A 14871-nucleotide genomic window follows, 5' to 3' on the forward strand; every position below is an offset into this window, starting at 1 on the left:
GTTTGACAGGTGGTGAAACCAAGGCTTAGGGAGAACCAGGTAACTGGTACTGCTTCCCCAAACACCTGGCTGTGGGAATTGTGGCTTACTCATCACTTTATTCCAGAATTGTTTATTGAATTGAAAGATGAAGTTGGAGGGACTTCCCTGGTGGTGCAGTGGGTAAGACTCCGTGCTCCCAATGCAGGGGGCCCGGGTTTGTTCCCTGGTCAGGGAACGAGATCCCACATGAGTGCCGCAACTAAGAGTTCACATGCCACAACTAAGGAGCCCGCCTGCTGCAACTAACTAACTAACTAACTAAATAAATAAATAAATAAAATATTTTTAAAAAAAGAAAGAAAGAAAGATGAAGCTGGAGCTCCAGGGTCAGATTGAGAGAGAAATGTAGAAATTGTCACCTGCACAGGGGTGGTAATTGAAGCCGCTTTCTTTCAAGTCCTGTCATCTTTGAGAGTCCACACATTTCAACCACCCCTTCAGCAAGGAGCTGTAAATTGTGACAGATGATAACGAGTATCTTCACTATTACTTAAATCTTTTGTTGAAATTTGCTTGTATTTGTCTTCTTTCCCCAACTGGATTGTAAGCTCTTTGAGGGCAGAAGACTGTGTCTTATACTACTGTGTATTAACTCCTGTCCCCTTAGAGTCCTTGTTTTTGTTTACTAACAGGCCAAGTCTGAATAACATTTAATCTTAATCTCAAAAAGGAATTCTCAACCGTTTCTAAGTGATGACCAACCAAGATGATTTTGTCAATCTTTTACTTTCTATAATTTGGATTAAGAAAGCATTATTCACATTTTCCAAATAAAATTTATTAAAACTACACCTGTGCTATCTGCTATCAATGCATTTCTTGTAATCCAAGCCTCTGTACCATTAGGATTCTAATACACATTTGTGCCCTTGAGTAACAGTCACTGATATAGGACTCTCTTACTCCCATTCTTTCGTTTTACAGTTGAAGAAACTGAGGGCCATGTTCCAAGTTGTACTTCCATTTGTTATCTGACAAAGTGTTCTCTAAATAGCTTGGTCAAGACTCAAAATCTTTAGGGGTATGAGAGTTTTAAATGCTCTGTACTTTTCTTTTGACAGAGCTGAAAAGCTTCAGCTGTTGAATCACAGGCCGGTGACTGCTGTTGAGATCCAGCTGGTGAGTGAAGGAGACTTGAATTTGGGCGGGTTAGTTTCTGGGTCTGAGATGTAGAAAGGGTCCTAAAGGCCGAGCTCAGACAAGCCAGGAACTGCCATTACTTGAAAAGACTGCCAGACCACCCATTCTGTAAGTGAAAAGAAACCTCACCAATTTGATGCTAGTTAGTATGGACTTCGGGAAAGGGAAGGACTGGAGAAAATTCAATTCCTTCTGTCGGGTCTGGGGCTATGACTTGGCAGCTCTTTGTCTCCCCTGTGTCCTGCACCATTCTGGCCATTGCTTCCCTGCAGAGGTTATTGCCAACCAGGTAAAAACATGAGATTCGACATGACTCTGGTGTTTTATCTCCCCCCACTCCCACCCTTTAACCTCCTCTTCCTGTATCTTCTCTTGGTTAATGGAGTGCGTGTGCACTTTCCCGCGTGCTCGCTCTCTCTTACCCTCCTGGCTCAGTGTCCCAAGCTAGAAGCCCAGAAGTCATTCCCTTCCCTTTATCTCCTAGTTAGTCAGTCAGTCCCGGGTTCTCTTGCTTCTCCCTCCTCTTGGTCTTTCTTCTCTCTGTACTGCACTGCGTTAATTCCTGTAATTGTTCTCAGCTCGGCTCTTGCGCCTGTCCTCTCACCGTTCTCCCTGCCTCCAGGCCAGCCCCCTCCTGTCCATCTTCTACACCACGATCAGAGTTCACTTTCTAAAGCCACACATTTGATCATCATGTTTCCCCGCATGAAACCATTCAGTGGAACCTCAACACGTGCAAAGTCTAGACTGCAGTCACAGCATAAAGCTTTAGGATTGGGGAAGCCACAGTAAAAGGCAGAGATGGTATAAGGAGAGTGTGAAGATGAGGCCTAGTGGTGCAGGCCCAGTGGTTGCTGTACTGGCATGTGCCGCGCTTTCCTTCCGTGTACAGGGCAGAGAGTACTGTTAAGCTCCAAATATTAGGCAGGCCGTTCAACTGCGAGTAAAAGAAAAGTTTGGCTGGAGAATTAATAAAATGAGAATAAAGCAGTTTTCAAAGTCAGTTTTAGAAGTATTTAGCTCTTTGTCAAATTTCCTTCAGAAAAATGTAGAAGAAAATGGCCCAAAATACCTCTGATATTTAGAGTTGCTTAAAAACAAAACAAAAAAACCTTTTTTTAAAAGGATCGTGGGGTATTTAATTTTTGACTAAAACTTTTACTGTCTTCTCAGCATTTTGTTTCTCCCCTTCAAAATGCACCCAAAATTAAATTAGAAGAATTCCTTCCATAAAGGGTACCTTTCTGGGGGAACTGGCCTTCAGGCTAAACAGAAATCCTTTTTTTTTTATATCCTCATTATTCTGATGCTTTCGACTATGTTGGAGATTCAGCTAAAAAAGAGAAAAAACAAAACAGCAAGAAACTAATCCCTGTCCTTCTGGGTTAAGGATCACATGTCATGTCTCCTCCAACTTTAATCAGCAACATATGTTATTCATGGCTTAATGACAGATGGAGAGAAGAGATGAGGAGGATTAGCATGACCTCATCCCAGAGCCTGTAGAAAGCTCTCATTACCTGGTAAGATTAGCTGCTATTAAGGTTGCCTGCTCTATGCCAGACTTGGTGCCAGGGGCTTTGTATATGTCACCTATAATGCCCTCACCATAGTCTTGGTTAGTGAGTGGCTGAGTGGGTCTGTCTGATTCAGAAGCCTTACTCTGTTCCTCCAAGCCATGTGCTTCTACATGGTGAGGAGAAAGGTGTGTGTGGCATCCCCTTTCCACAGGTAGATAGGCCTTGTTAAAAACTGGGTGTGTTATTTCCCAGCAGTGGGACCGTTTTTTGGCCAGATTTTTCCCAGCCTGGGATTTGGCTACAAATCATTTATCAAGATTTGTAGCAGTGTCTCTTCTCACCAGAAAGGGATAAGAAATGAGGTTTTCCCTAGAGTGGAAAGTGCAGAGGACTTGAGAATTTCCCTGTGTTAACCTTACAGCCATTGATTCTCCCTGGGTCCAGAAGTAATCCCAACATTCAGCATTTGTCAGGATTCACTTTTGGAGACTGAAGCTTCTTTTTTTCATTTCAACTTCAGCCGTGACTTGTTGTAATCCCCAGATCCACAGCCAGCTGCCTGCTGTGTGTGAGGAAATGAGGAAGCCACCAGCTCTGTGGCCTCTGCCATGCCCTGCTGTGTGTTCATTTGGGGCCATTTGTGAGCCCTCTGGCCTAAAGACAGGACCGTGAACCCCCTGACCTCACAGGCCACGGTCCTGAACAGCACTACCATCTGTGCCTATTGTAATTTAGTGATTGTAAAAAGGCTTGAATTACATAGTTCCATGGCTTAAATTATGTTCTCCTTTGGTCCTTACTGTAGGCGTTACTTTTGTTTTACTTTAGAAAAACTCAAAATATATAGAGGTTAAGTGAACCGTTCTGGGTCAGATAGCTAGAAGTGTCGCTGTTAGACTTTGCGTTGTTTTGAGGAAAGTAGGAGGTTGGGCTTGGCAGCTTAGAGTGAGAAGCAACCGTTTCTGGAATGCAGCAGCCCAGTCTGACAGCCCTGATAACCAGTGTGATCTTCATCTATGATAAAAAATTTATTGTTTATGTCGACCTGCCTACAAAAACTTTGTATTTTTACATTTCATTTGCCCTTATATTCAGAACAACTTGAACCCTTTAATGTTTGGGAATGTTGAGACGGTGCTTTGCATTTCTTTATTTGGGCTCTGTTTCTTCTGTGTTGGAAAGAAAAGGTGAGGAATAATGTAGTTATTATTTACTCTAGTGATCCAAGAGGGGTTAGTAAGTTTTTGGTTTCTGCAAGTTTCTTTTTTGTGTATATTTCATTCTGCTTAGTACAGCTCAGGTTTTCTTCCTGTGACTGGGAAAGAAAATTTCCCGACTCTAATTATCCCTGAGGGTTGTTTGCTTATAAAAGCTTCTGCTCTCGGCAAATTTGGCAAAATTAGTAAAGCTTGTCAGCCCTGTTGCTAAGAACACACCTAGCTGAAACTGGATCTGTCAGACCCAGAGATTGGGATGCAAGAAGGTGGCCTGTCAAAATCCTCTCTGTTTGGTTTTCTAAAAAGACCCCTCAGAGGTCATACAACCAAACTCTTTCAAACCAGTGGACTCTGGTGTGCCATACAATGTCTCTAAGAGAGGAAATGATAGAAACCTCTTACTTGAGGCTGTGGTATTCTAGAAGGAGCTGGGACTCAAAGTCTCAAAAGACCTTGCACTGCTTGCTGTGAGATACAGATGACGTTTTCCTTGTGATGCTGAGCCTCCATGTACTTGCCTGTAAATTGTCCTCATTTTATGTACATCATCCTTGAGAAGAGAAGCTCTGGTGGCAGTGATTGTGGGAAACCCCTGGTCTACTGTGGAGCACAGATAATGGAGGGAGGTTGTCACTGGTCTAACGACAGTCTAAGTCTCCTTCACCCTCTTCCCCTGAGGAAACAGTTCATCATCAACTGTGTGTGCCAGTTATTCATAAACTTGGAGACATTTTTCTCCCAAATAGAGATCATTTTTTCCTCAAGATTAAATTATCAAGTCAGATATATCCCTCCTTCCTCCTCCTTCATTCTTTGGAGGCAGTGTATGTTAAGAGTATTTCCTTTTACAGACCGTAATTTTACATGTCTGATTGTAAAAGTGGGCTTTTGAGGATTGTTTCTTGTTCAGTAGAGAAGTTACATGGAGCCTTTGAATCTTTAGAATATGGTCATTTTATTTCACAGTATGATGGGAAGAAGCCCCATTGGTTCACTCTGCATCTTTACTCTAGAACACCCAGGATTATTCTCTAGTTGTGGAAACATTTTTGGACTGAGGTGAATGAAGAGACCAGTGGTTTGCCAGGACTTTGATCTTGGGCATGTCACCTGGCTTCTTTAGCTTCTGTACTGTTGTTTGTGAAGCTAGGCAGTCAGACTGAAGTCCTTTTGAGGATTGTGAGCCAAGCTTGTCATCATGCTTTACTTAAATCTGCCAGGATTTCTTTCTGGAATTCCTTTTGGTCTTAGTTGCCAGATTTCAGAGATTGTTATGCCATAGGGTAGGACCCTGGACACCTTTAACTGAGAAAGCTATTTGTGATAGATGGCTAATGCCACCAAGTGAGCGTGGTTAAGTAACTTGACCGCCTGCATACTGCTTTTACAGAGGTGGTTGATGACATCATGTTTGTATTAATTAACATATTGAGAATTAGAGGTGAGGCTACAAATTGTGGATATCATCTGTGTGTTCAGATATCCAGGACCATGTCAGAAACTGGGCTCTAAGTGGACCTTTGATGGGGCGGTGGGAGATTGTTTCCCAGCCATCACTCATCGGACTCCTGTTCTGCATTCCCAGGAGATGACCAAGGCCACGGGGTGTGTGTTAGATTGTAGGTGTTAGAGATGGGCAGGTCTGGCTTGGGATTGTAGTTCTGCCCTTTGCTGGGCTTGCTGTGAGGTTTAAAAGAAATAACGGGTGTGAAGTGCAAGGCACAGTGCCAGGCACAAGAGCTCCCTGACAGGTCTTGTCAGTGGTGGTAGTAGTGAGGATTAGAAAAAATATACAGGCCATTTGGCACATAGTGGGCAGTCATCAAATGAGTTGTTGATACTATTCATAAGTTACAGATGGGCTTGTTGTGATATACAAAAGTATATAAAATGCCATTTCGCTCCCCAGAGATGAGTTTTCTTTGCATAAACAGCATATTCATGTGCGTGTGTATGAGTGTGTGTGTGTGTGTGTGTGTGTGTGTGAGTAGAGAACTGTTAGGCTTTGCTTTTTAAGGAAAAATGCTAACGTGCAACTCGCTTTTTTCACTGACCCGTTTGGAGCGGCCACGTCGGCTTACCCTGGAATTTGAGCTGGCTTCTCACTCCCATGGAGCCAAGATGGAAAGGACCTAGAGACCCCGGGCAGCTCAGGAGCTAGGCCCTGAGCTCTGTGCTGAGGGGCTGGGCCGGGACCAGGAACAACATGGGCAGGGCCCTGTCTGTGAGGCCCCATTGTAACTCCTGGAGGGTTTTCTTTCCTTCTGCAGATGGTGGAGGAGAGTGAAGAACGGCTGACAGAGGAGCAGATAGAAGCTCTGCTCCACACCGTCACAAGCATCCTCCCTGCGGGGCCAGAGGCTGAGCAGAAGCAAAATACCAACGATGACATGACAATGGACGAAGAGGACCCAGCATAGAAGAGCACAACTGGCCCAAGTGTCTCGTGAAGTTGAAAGGCCCAGCAGCCACTTCCCAGACATTCAGAGGATTATTTATTTGGTTTTACCTTCTATCCCAACAGGCCTGATTTCCTGGTTAGTTGGGTAAACCACAAAAATAAGCCTTTCTCAAAAATAAGCTGAAAAGAAATCCTTGTGCCTCTGAAAGAAGAAACATGGTGGATAGGCTGAGGTTGTCAGGGCAGAGAGCTAAAGAGAGGAAGAGTGAGTCCAAGAGGACAATACTGTGGAACTCTGTGTGGTAAAAATATTTCTTCTGTGGCCTTTGCCATGGTTGTGGGACGGTCCCTGTACACAGCTGGTAAAATACTTGCACTGGCTTTGATGGGCTATGTCCTAATTAATTTCATCTGCTTCCCCAGGAGCTTCCCAAGCAGGCATGCAGAGCCCTGCTAGGATGAGAGCTGAGTTACGAGAATCCTGTTAGATGGCTAAAAACTCCCAAAGCAGCAAATAGTTGCTCTAAGTTAAAATGAGCCACTGAACTTGGCTCACCTTAGAGGAATCTTTTCCTTGAGAACAGCAGAGATAAGAAGAGAACGGCCTGGACAACTCTTCATCAGGTCTAAAGGCCCCTTTCCTCTGCTGGCATGGGCTTTGTTTACAGCCCACTAATTAGTCTTAAATGTTAGGGCACCAGCTCACTCCAGTTGAAAAGAGGCACTCCAGACTGAATGACCGTGTCACCTGCCTTTCTGAATACCTTCCGTTTCCTGCCCTGTGACAGGCTCTGCCTGTTGAAGCCAGGTGGGCAAGTTGTTTGCATCTTTTAAAAAGGGCAGTTCCCTGGGGTTCCAGTGGCTAGGACTCTGCACTTTCACTGCTGAGGGCGTGGGCTCAATCCCTGGTCGGGGAACTAAGATCCCACAAGGTGCAAATTGTGGCTCAAAACAAAAAAAACCCAAAAATGAAGAAGGTACAGTTATGTAGCTCTTTTTGTGGATGGAATATGAAGAGCTAGAGGTTAATTAATAAGAATTTGAATTTGTTGACTGTTGCATCAGTTTTTGAATTTAAAATATTAGAATAATTACCATGTGAAGAACTTGTTAATATTCAGGCTTTGGAGAGTTTAGTAGCCCCAGACATGTAGTTGCCTTAGATCCTAGGAATATTGTTAAAAATTAATTTCCCATATTCACTCTGCTCCCGATTTGGGGAAGAAAATGCCCATAGACATTAATTTTTCAAATTGGTACTCGTGTTGTAAGATCACATTTTCAGTGTTTCTGTTTATTGGATTACTTCCCACCCCTAGGAATTCCCAGGTTATTTCAGCCTCCCCACCACCCCTGCCAGTAGGCAGTTATGTTCATCTTAACCTTATCATCTAAAGATCAGTTGAGATCTGCTTACAGGCAACATTGAAATTAACAGGGCATTTATTTTTTATTTTATATTTTTTAAAATTAATTTTTATTGGAGTATGGTTGCTTTACAGTGTTGTGTTAGCTTCCACTGCACAACAAAATGAATCAGCCATACACATACAGGGTATTTATTTTTTTATTTTTATTTTTATTTTTCATCGCAGAAAGAATTCAGTGAGAGACAAAGTGATGGGTAAGAAGTGGATTTATTTAGAGAAAAACACACTCCACAGACAGAGTGTGGGCCATCTCAGAAGGGGAGAAAGGCCCAGGGCATTTATTTTTAAATCTCTCTTTTGAGTATCAGGAATTTTACCAGGAGCTGTTGATTTGTCAAGGCATGCATGTGCTTGTATTATTTTTGTTTCATTTTGACCTTGAGTGTGTTAGGTGCTTTTTCTTCATGGATTTAAGGCTTAATTAGTTAATAATAAATTGTTTGCAGATGACTGCCAACTTGTGCTATTTTTATAAATCTTTGAAGAGTTTGTTTTGCCATGGATAGGAAGAAATAAAATGAAATCTGACTTAAAAGCTAACATATATATATATTTTTTAATTTTAATTTTTTTCTTAAGTTGAATCTATTTAGATCTAAATTTTGTGTTGGATTTCAAGAAAATTTTAAGTTTCTTTATTTGGGACCTGAATTTAGCCTCTGATTAAGTTTCTGATTAAGTCTGACAGGCTCTAGGAGACTTAACCTTTATAAGAAATATGGTCTTTGTAATATTCCCATAGCATTAGTAATCAACATTTCAGAAATAAAAGGTTGTAATTTACACAAGAAACTTAACCAGGATCATATCTGGAAAGGAGAGCTGGGAGTCTATGAGACTTGCTTTTCGTTTTATGTCCTTCTGTATGGCTTCAGTTTTTGACCAGGTGACTGTTTTATTCTTTAAAAAGAAAAAAAAAAATCTGTTTATTTACACGTTGTCCTTGGCCTCTGCGAAAGTTATTAAATGTATAGTGGATAGTTAAATTATGTCCCAAACGTGGAGACTGACACCCAGTCCAGTCACTCTGGGAGACGCAGCACTGAGGGGATTGATCTTTCAAGAAGGTACTGCTGAACTCTTAAAAGATGAAGTTGACTCTCACTTAGAGGTTTATCCAAATAATTTCCTTGCCTCTTTTTGCTTAAAAGTTACTGTATGACCCACTACCACCTCAGAGGACTTGCCACTTATTCAAGGCTTGTTCATAAAATAATGGGTACTGTTTTCCTAATCAGTCATTGTGTAAGCATACCAGCTCTCAAGAGCTTATACCCTAGTGAGAGATGAGAGGATCAGTCCTCCCGTATATTCTTTGCTAAATCATTTTCTCCCCTGAAACCAATTTATTACTGCTCGTGTAAATGGATCATTTCTCAGTAAACTATGAAACAGACCACATACCCTGAAAAGGATCGTCAATCTGATTTAATTACACAATGAACTAAGGGGATAAAAGGAAGCAAAACTGCCCAGAACTGGCCAGAAAGCCTTTTACATATTTTAAAAATAAAGATATAATTCACAGGGACTTCATTGGCAGTCCAGTGGAAGCTGCACTTAGCCTTCCAGTGCGGGGGGTGTGGGTTTGTTCCCTGGTCAGGGAGCTGGGGTCCCACGTGCCTCGTGGCCAAGGGGCCAAAACATAAAACAGAAGCAATGTTGTAACAAGTTTAATAAGGACTTATAAAAAAGAAAAATGTTCCACATCAAAAAAATCTTTAAAAAAAAAGATATAATTCACATACCATAAAATTTATCATTTTAAAATATACCACTCAGTGGTTTTGAGTATAATCACAAGATTATACAATCATCACTACTACCTAATTCCAGAATGGTTTCATCACCCCTAAAAGAAGCCCCATATCCATTAGCAGTCATTCCCAATTACCCATAGTCCCTGGCAACCAGTAATCTACTTTCTACTTTCTGTCTGTCTGTATTTGCCTATTTTGGACATTTCATATAAATTGAATCGTACAGTATATGGCCTCTTGTATCTGACTTCTTTCATTTAGCATAATTTTTTCAAGGCTCAAATGTGTTGTACCATTCCTTTTTATGGCTGAATAATACTTCATTGAATGGATATACCACATTTTGTTTATCAGTTCATCAGTTGATAGACATTTGGGTTGTGTCTACTCTTTGGCTGTTATGAATATGCTGCTGTGAACATTCATATATAAATTTTTTGTGACTGTTTACCTTTCTTGAATATACATAACTAGGAGTGGAATTGTTGCGTCATATAGTAACTCTGTGTTTAACATTTTTTTTTTTTTTTAGATTAATTTTTTGGCCATGCCTTGTGGCATGCGGAATCTTAGTTCCCCAACCAGGGATCAAACCCATGCGCCCTGCAGTGGAAGCACAGAGTCTTAACCACTGGACCACCAGGGCAGTCCCTGTGTTTAACTTTTTGATGAACTACCAAACTGTTTTCCATAGTACATGTACCATTTCATGTTTCCACCAACAACACAAGATGGAATCCAGGGAATTCCCTGGCGGTCCAGCGGTTAGGACTCGGCGCTTTCACTGCCATGGCCGGGGTTCAATCCCTGGTCAGGGAACTAAGGTCCCACAAGCCGCGCAGCATGGCCAAAAAAGATGGAATCCAATCTTTCACTTGTTATCGTCCCTCTTGTTGATTATAGCCAGCCTAGTGTTTGTGAAGTGCTATCTCGTGGTTTTGATTTGTATTTCCCTAGTGGCTACTAAGGTTGAGCATCTTTTCATGTGCTTATTGGCCACTTGTATATCTTATTTGGAAAAATGCCTATTGAAATCCTTTGCACCTTAAAAAATTAATAGATTTTGGTTTTTCAAGGAGTTTTAGGTTTACAGAGAAATTGAGCAGAAAGTAGAGAGAGTTCCTCTATAGTCCCTTGTCCCCACCCCTCCCAACACACAGTTTCCCCTATTAACATCTTGCATTAGTGTGGTGCATTTGTTACAGCTGATGAGCCAGTATTGGTACATCGTTACTAAAAGTCCATAGTTTACATTAGGTTCATTCTTTGTGAACCTAATGTAAGTGCAGTAATGCATACTTAGAATGGGTTTTGACAAATATGTAATATGATATATATAATGTTATATGTGACATCATTACAGTATCATCAGAATATTTTCAATGCCCTAAAAATACCCTATGTTCCACCTATTCATCCCTCCTTCCCTTCCTCTAAATTGTTGGCAACCACTGACCTTTTCACTGTCTTCATAGTTTTGCCTTTTTCAGAATGTCATATAGTTGGAATCATACAGTATGTAACCTTTTCAGATTGGATTTTTCACTTAGGTTACTCCATGTCATTTCATAGCATGACAGTTCATTTCTTTTTAGTATTGAATAATATTCCATTGTCTGCATCTACCAGATTGTTTATCCATTCACCTATTGAAGGAAATCTTGGTTACCGTCAAGTTTTGGCAATTATCAAAAATAGCTGCTATAAATATTTGTGTGCAGGTTTGTGTGGACAGAAGTTTTTAACTCATTTGTGTAAATACCAAGGAGTGTGATAGTTGGATCATATGGTAAGAGTATGTTTAGCTTTATAAGAAACTGCCAAATTGTCTTCCAAAGTGGCTGTACCAGTTTGCATCACCACCAGCATGAATGAGAGTTTCTTTTGTTCCACATCCTCACCAGAATTTGGTGGTGTCAGTGTTTTGGATTTTGGTCACTCTAATAGGTGTGTGATATTACCACATTGTTTTAATTTGCAGTTCCCTAAAGACGTACGTTCAGCATCTTTTCATATGTTTATTTGCCATCTCGCTGTCTTTTTTGATGAAGTGTCCCGATCTCTTGCTCATTTTTTAGTTAGGTTGTTGAGATTTAAGAGGTTTTTAAAATATATTTTGGAAACTAGTTCTTTATCAAATATGTGTTTTATGGATATTTTTCTCCCAGTCTCTGTGGCTTCTCTTTTCATTCTCTTAACAGTATCTTTCACAGGGCAGAAGTTTTAATTTTAATGAAGTCCATCCTATCCATTTTTTCTTTCATGGTTCATGCTTTTTTTTTTTTTTTTTTTGCCTCACTGCGTGACATGTGGGATCTTAGTTCCCTGACCAGGGATCAAACCTGCTCCCCCTGCACTGGAAGTGCAGAGTCCTAACCACTAGACCGCCAGGGAATTCCCTCATGGATCGTGCTTTTGATATTGTACCTAAAAGGTCATCATGAAGCCCAAGGTCACCTAGATTTTCTTCTGTGTTAGCTTTTGGAGTTTTATAGTTTTGCATTTTACATTTAGGTCTATGATCCATTTTGAGTTAATTTTTGTAAAAAGTCTACAAAAGCCACAGGGGCAGGGAGGGTGCTGTGCCTCGTGGCATGTGGGATTTAGTTCCTCGACCAGGGATCAAACCTGCTGTCCCTGCAGTGGTTGCATGGAGTCTTAACCACTGGACTGCCAGGGAAGTCCCTACATTCATTTTTGCATGTGAATATTCAGTTGCTCCAGCACCATTTGTGGAAAAGACTATCCTTTCTCCATTCAGTTGCTTTTGTTCCTTTGGCAAAGATCAGTTGATTTTCTTTGTGTGGGTCTGTTTCTAGGCTCTATTTTGTTCTATTGGTCTGTTTTCTATTCTTTCACCAATATCACACTGCCTTGATTATTGTAGCTTTGTATTAAATCTTGAAGTTATGTAGCATCAGACTCCTAGCTTTGCTCTTCTCCTTTGCCCATTTTTTAAAAATTTATTTATTTATTTATGGCTGGGTCTTCATTTCTGTGCGAGGGCTTTCTGTAGTTGTGGCAAGTGGGGGCCACTCTTCATCACGGTGCGCGGGCCTCTCACTATCGCGGCCTCTCTTGTTGCGGAGCACAGGCTCCAGACGCGCAGGCTCAGTAGTTGTGGCTCACGGGCCTAGTCGCTCCGTGGCATGTGGGATCTTCCCAGACCAGGGCTCGAACCTGTGTCCCCTGCATTGGCAGGCAGATTCTCAACCACTGCGCCACCAAGGAAGCCCTTAATTTATTATTTATTTTATTTATTTATTATTTTTGGCTGCGTTGGGTCTTCGTTGCGTGGGCTTTCTCTAGTTGCCGCGAGGCATGTGGGATCTTCCCGGACCGGGGCTCGAACCCATGTCCCCTGCATTGGCAGACGGATTCTTAACCACTGCGTCACCAGGGAAGCCCTCCTTTGCCCATTTTTAATTGGGTTGTTTGTCTTTATTTTTGAATTGTAAGATTTCTTTATATAATCTAGATACTAGGCCCTTGGCAGATACATGATATACAGTTATTTTCTCCCATTTTTGGGTTGTCTTTTCACTTTCTTGATGGTGTCCTTTGGAGCACCTAAGTTTTTAATTTAGATGAAATCCAGTATATCTATTTTTTGTTGTTTTTGCTTCTAATTTTGGCCTCATATCTAAGAATCCATTGCCTAAACCAATGTCATAAATATTTGCTCCTGTGTAACTTCTAAAAATTTTATACATTTAGGCCTTCAATCCATTTGAGGTTATTTTTGTATATGGTGTGAGGAGGGAGTCCAGCTTCATTCTTTTGCATGTGGATATCCATTTATCCTAGCATCATTTGTTGAAACCTGTCCCTGTTCCCCCCCCCCCCACCCGAGTATTCTCTCCCTGAAAAGAAAGTGGCTAAGTTTCATCAGTTGGTTCCTGTGGACTACTGAGTTATCTGTCATCTTAGGCCCTTATTAAATGTTATGTAATCCACAGCAGCCTCTAGCCCCTTTAGACTTCACTCTACTGTTTAGAACAGGGATCAGCAAGCCTCATCTGTAAAGGGCCAGATAGTATTTTAGCCTTTGCAGGTCATAAATTACCATCACAACTACTTAATTCTGCTGTTACAGCATGAAAGCAGCCATGGACAATATATAGATGAGTGGGACTGTGTTCCAGTACAACTATTTACAGAATTGGGCAGTAATCTGTAATTTGCTGATCCTTGTTTAGATGGTTCCAGAGTGGGGAGGAGAAGGTTCCCTCTCCACCGATAATCTTCCTCATGAGGTCCTCAGTGTGTTCTGTAGGACATCTGCACTCTTCCCATGGATGCTTCAAGAGCTGGCATGCTGAATCCTCGTGTAGATTCTACCCACTAGCATGATGCAGAAGTCTTAGAGTGTGTTTAGTCTTGACTGTCTTACCTGCCACACACTATGGGGCTGGCTTGAGGATTCTGTGTTCAGTCACATTAGCTATGATTTTAGGTTCAGCAAAGGTTTGTTGAGCATATAGTATGTGCCAGGTTCAGTGCTATATCCTTGGGCCATAGAGTCAAACCTCAAGTTGCATATGGCATGCAAGATAAGACAGGTTAATTAATGCTTCCACTGTTTTCTCTTGATCCATTGTGTACCCTGTCTGTACTTAATATACCTAAAATAGTCTTTCTTTACATCATACCCTCAGCTCAAAAACTGAAAGTCTTCCTATGACATTGAGAATAAAAAATTTATATGACATGAGCAAAATGGAGAGCTAGGAAGCTCCAACCTCTTGTTCCCCAACAGAGACATTAAAAACAACAAAAAGCTAGCTAAAGTGAGCTTGTGGGAAGCTCTGGAAAACAGTCAGAGGCCTACAGTAACCAAGAATGGCCTATCAAGAAAAAGCGACATTCAAAATGGTAGAAAATTTTGTGGAATTTTTGCTCACCCTTGTCCCCTCACCTCTGGGCAATCTTGCTCTGGAGGAGACAGAAGCCCATTTCTCAGTTCCCTCCTTCAAACTGGAGGGAGCAGAGCAAACCTTATTTGCAATATTCTAACTTGTCTGGGAGCTGCCTGAAGAACTACTTTCTGTTTCCCCTAATTGGATCTCTGCAGGGGAACTCAGTAGAAAGTGACAGTAATTGCTTATAAAATCAGTAAAATAAGACTCACAGACACCTAAAACAAGACATTGTGGGTGGAGACATACGATAGACTATCTAAGGCCCCAAGGAGAAATGAGTAAGACTCTGCATAAGACATATAAAAGCAATTTGTATAGAGAGAAATCACAAAAGGTACACAGATCGAGGTGAGATGTATGCTAAGAAAACATCTGAAGACTTTAGCTTTCTACTTTGGCTGATCCTAAGGCTCACAACATATCTTAATCAGTAAACGAT

At 41.4% G+C, this 14871-nt stretch overlaps 1 protein-coding gene across 6 annotated transcripts in view; it reads left to right on the forward strand.

The window, feature by feature from the left end:
• LOC118881583 (CGRP receptor component) overlaps positions 1–14871 on the forward strand; it is a 64513-nt gene that overhangs the window by 31825 nt on the left and 17817 nt on the right. For 3 of the 6 annotated variants that reach the window (XM_036826713.1, XM_036826714.1, XM_036826716.1), the window contains 2 exons: positions 1104–1161; positions 6190–7833. In XM_036826713.1, the coding sequence (XP_036682608.1) occupies positions 1104–1161; positions 6190–6339 (208 nt within the window). In that variant the 3' untranslated portion in view covers positions 6340–7833. Of the gene's footprint in view, positions 1–1103; positions 1162–6189; positions 9438–14871 lie in introns of those variants that run through there. The other 3 variants (XR_005016569.1, XR_005016570.1, XM_036826712.1) reach the window with 2 other exon arrangements.

Source organism: Balaenoptera musculus, chromosome 15 (genome assembly GCF_009873245.2).
Source record: "Balaenoptera musculus isolate JJ_BM4_2016_0621 chromosome 15, mBalMus1.pri.v3, whole genome shotgun sequence".
NCBI lineage: Eukaryota > Metazoa > Chordata > Mammalia > Artiodactyla > Balaenopteridae > Balaenoptera > Balaenoptera musculus.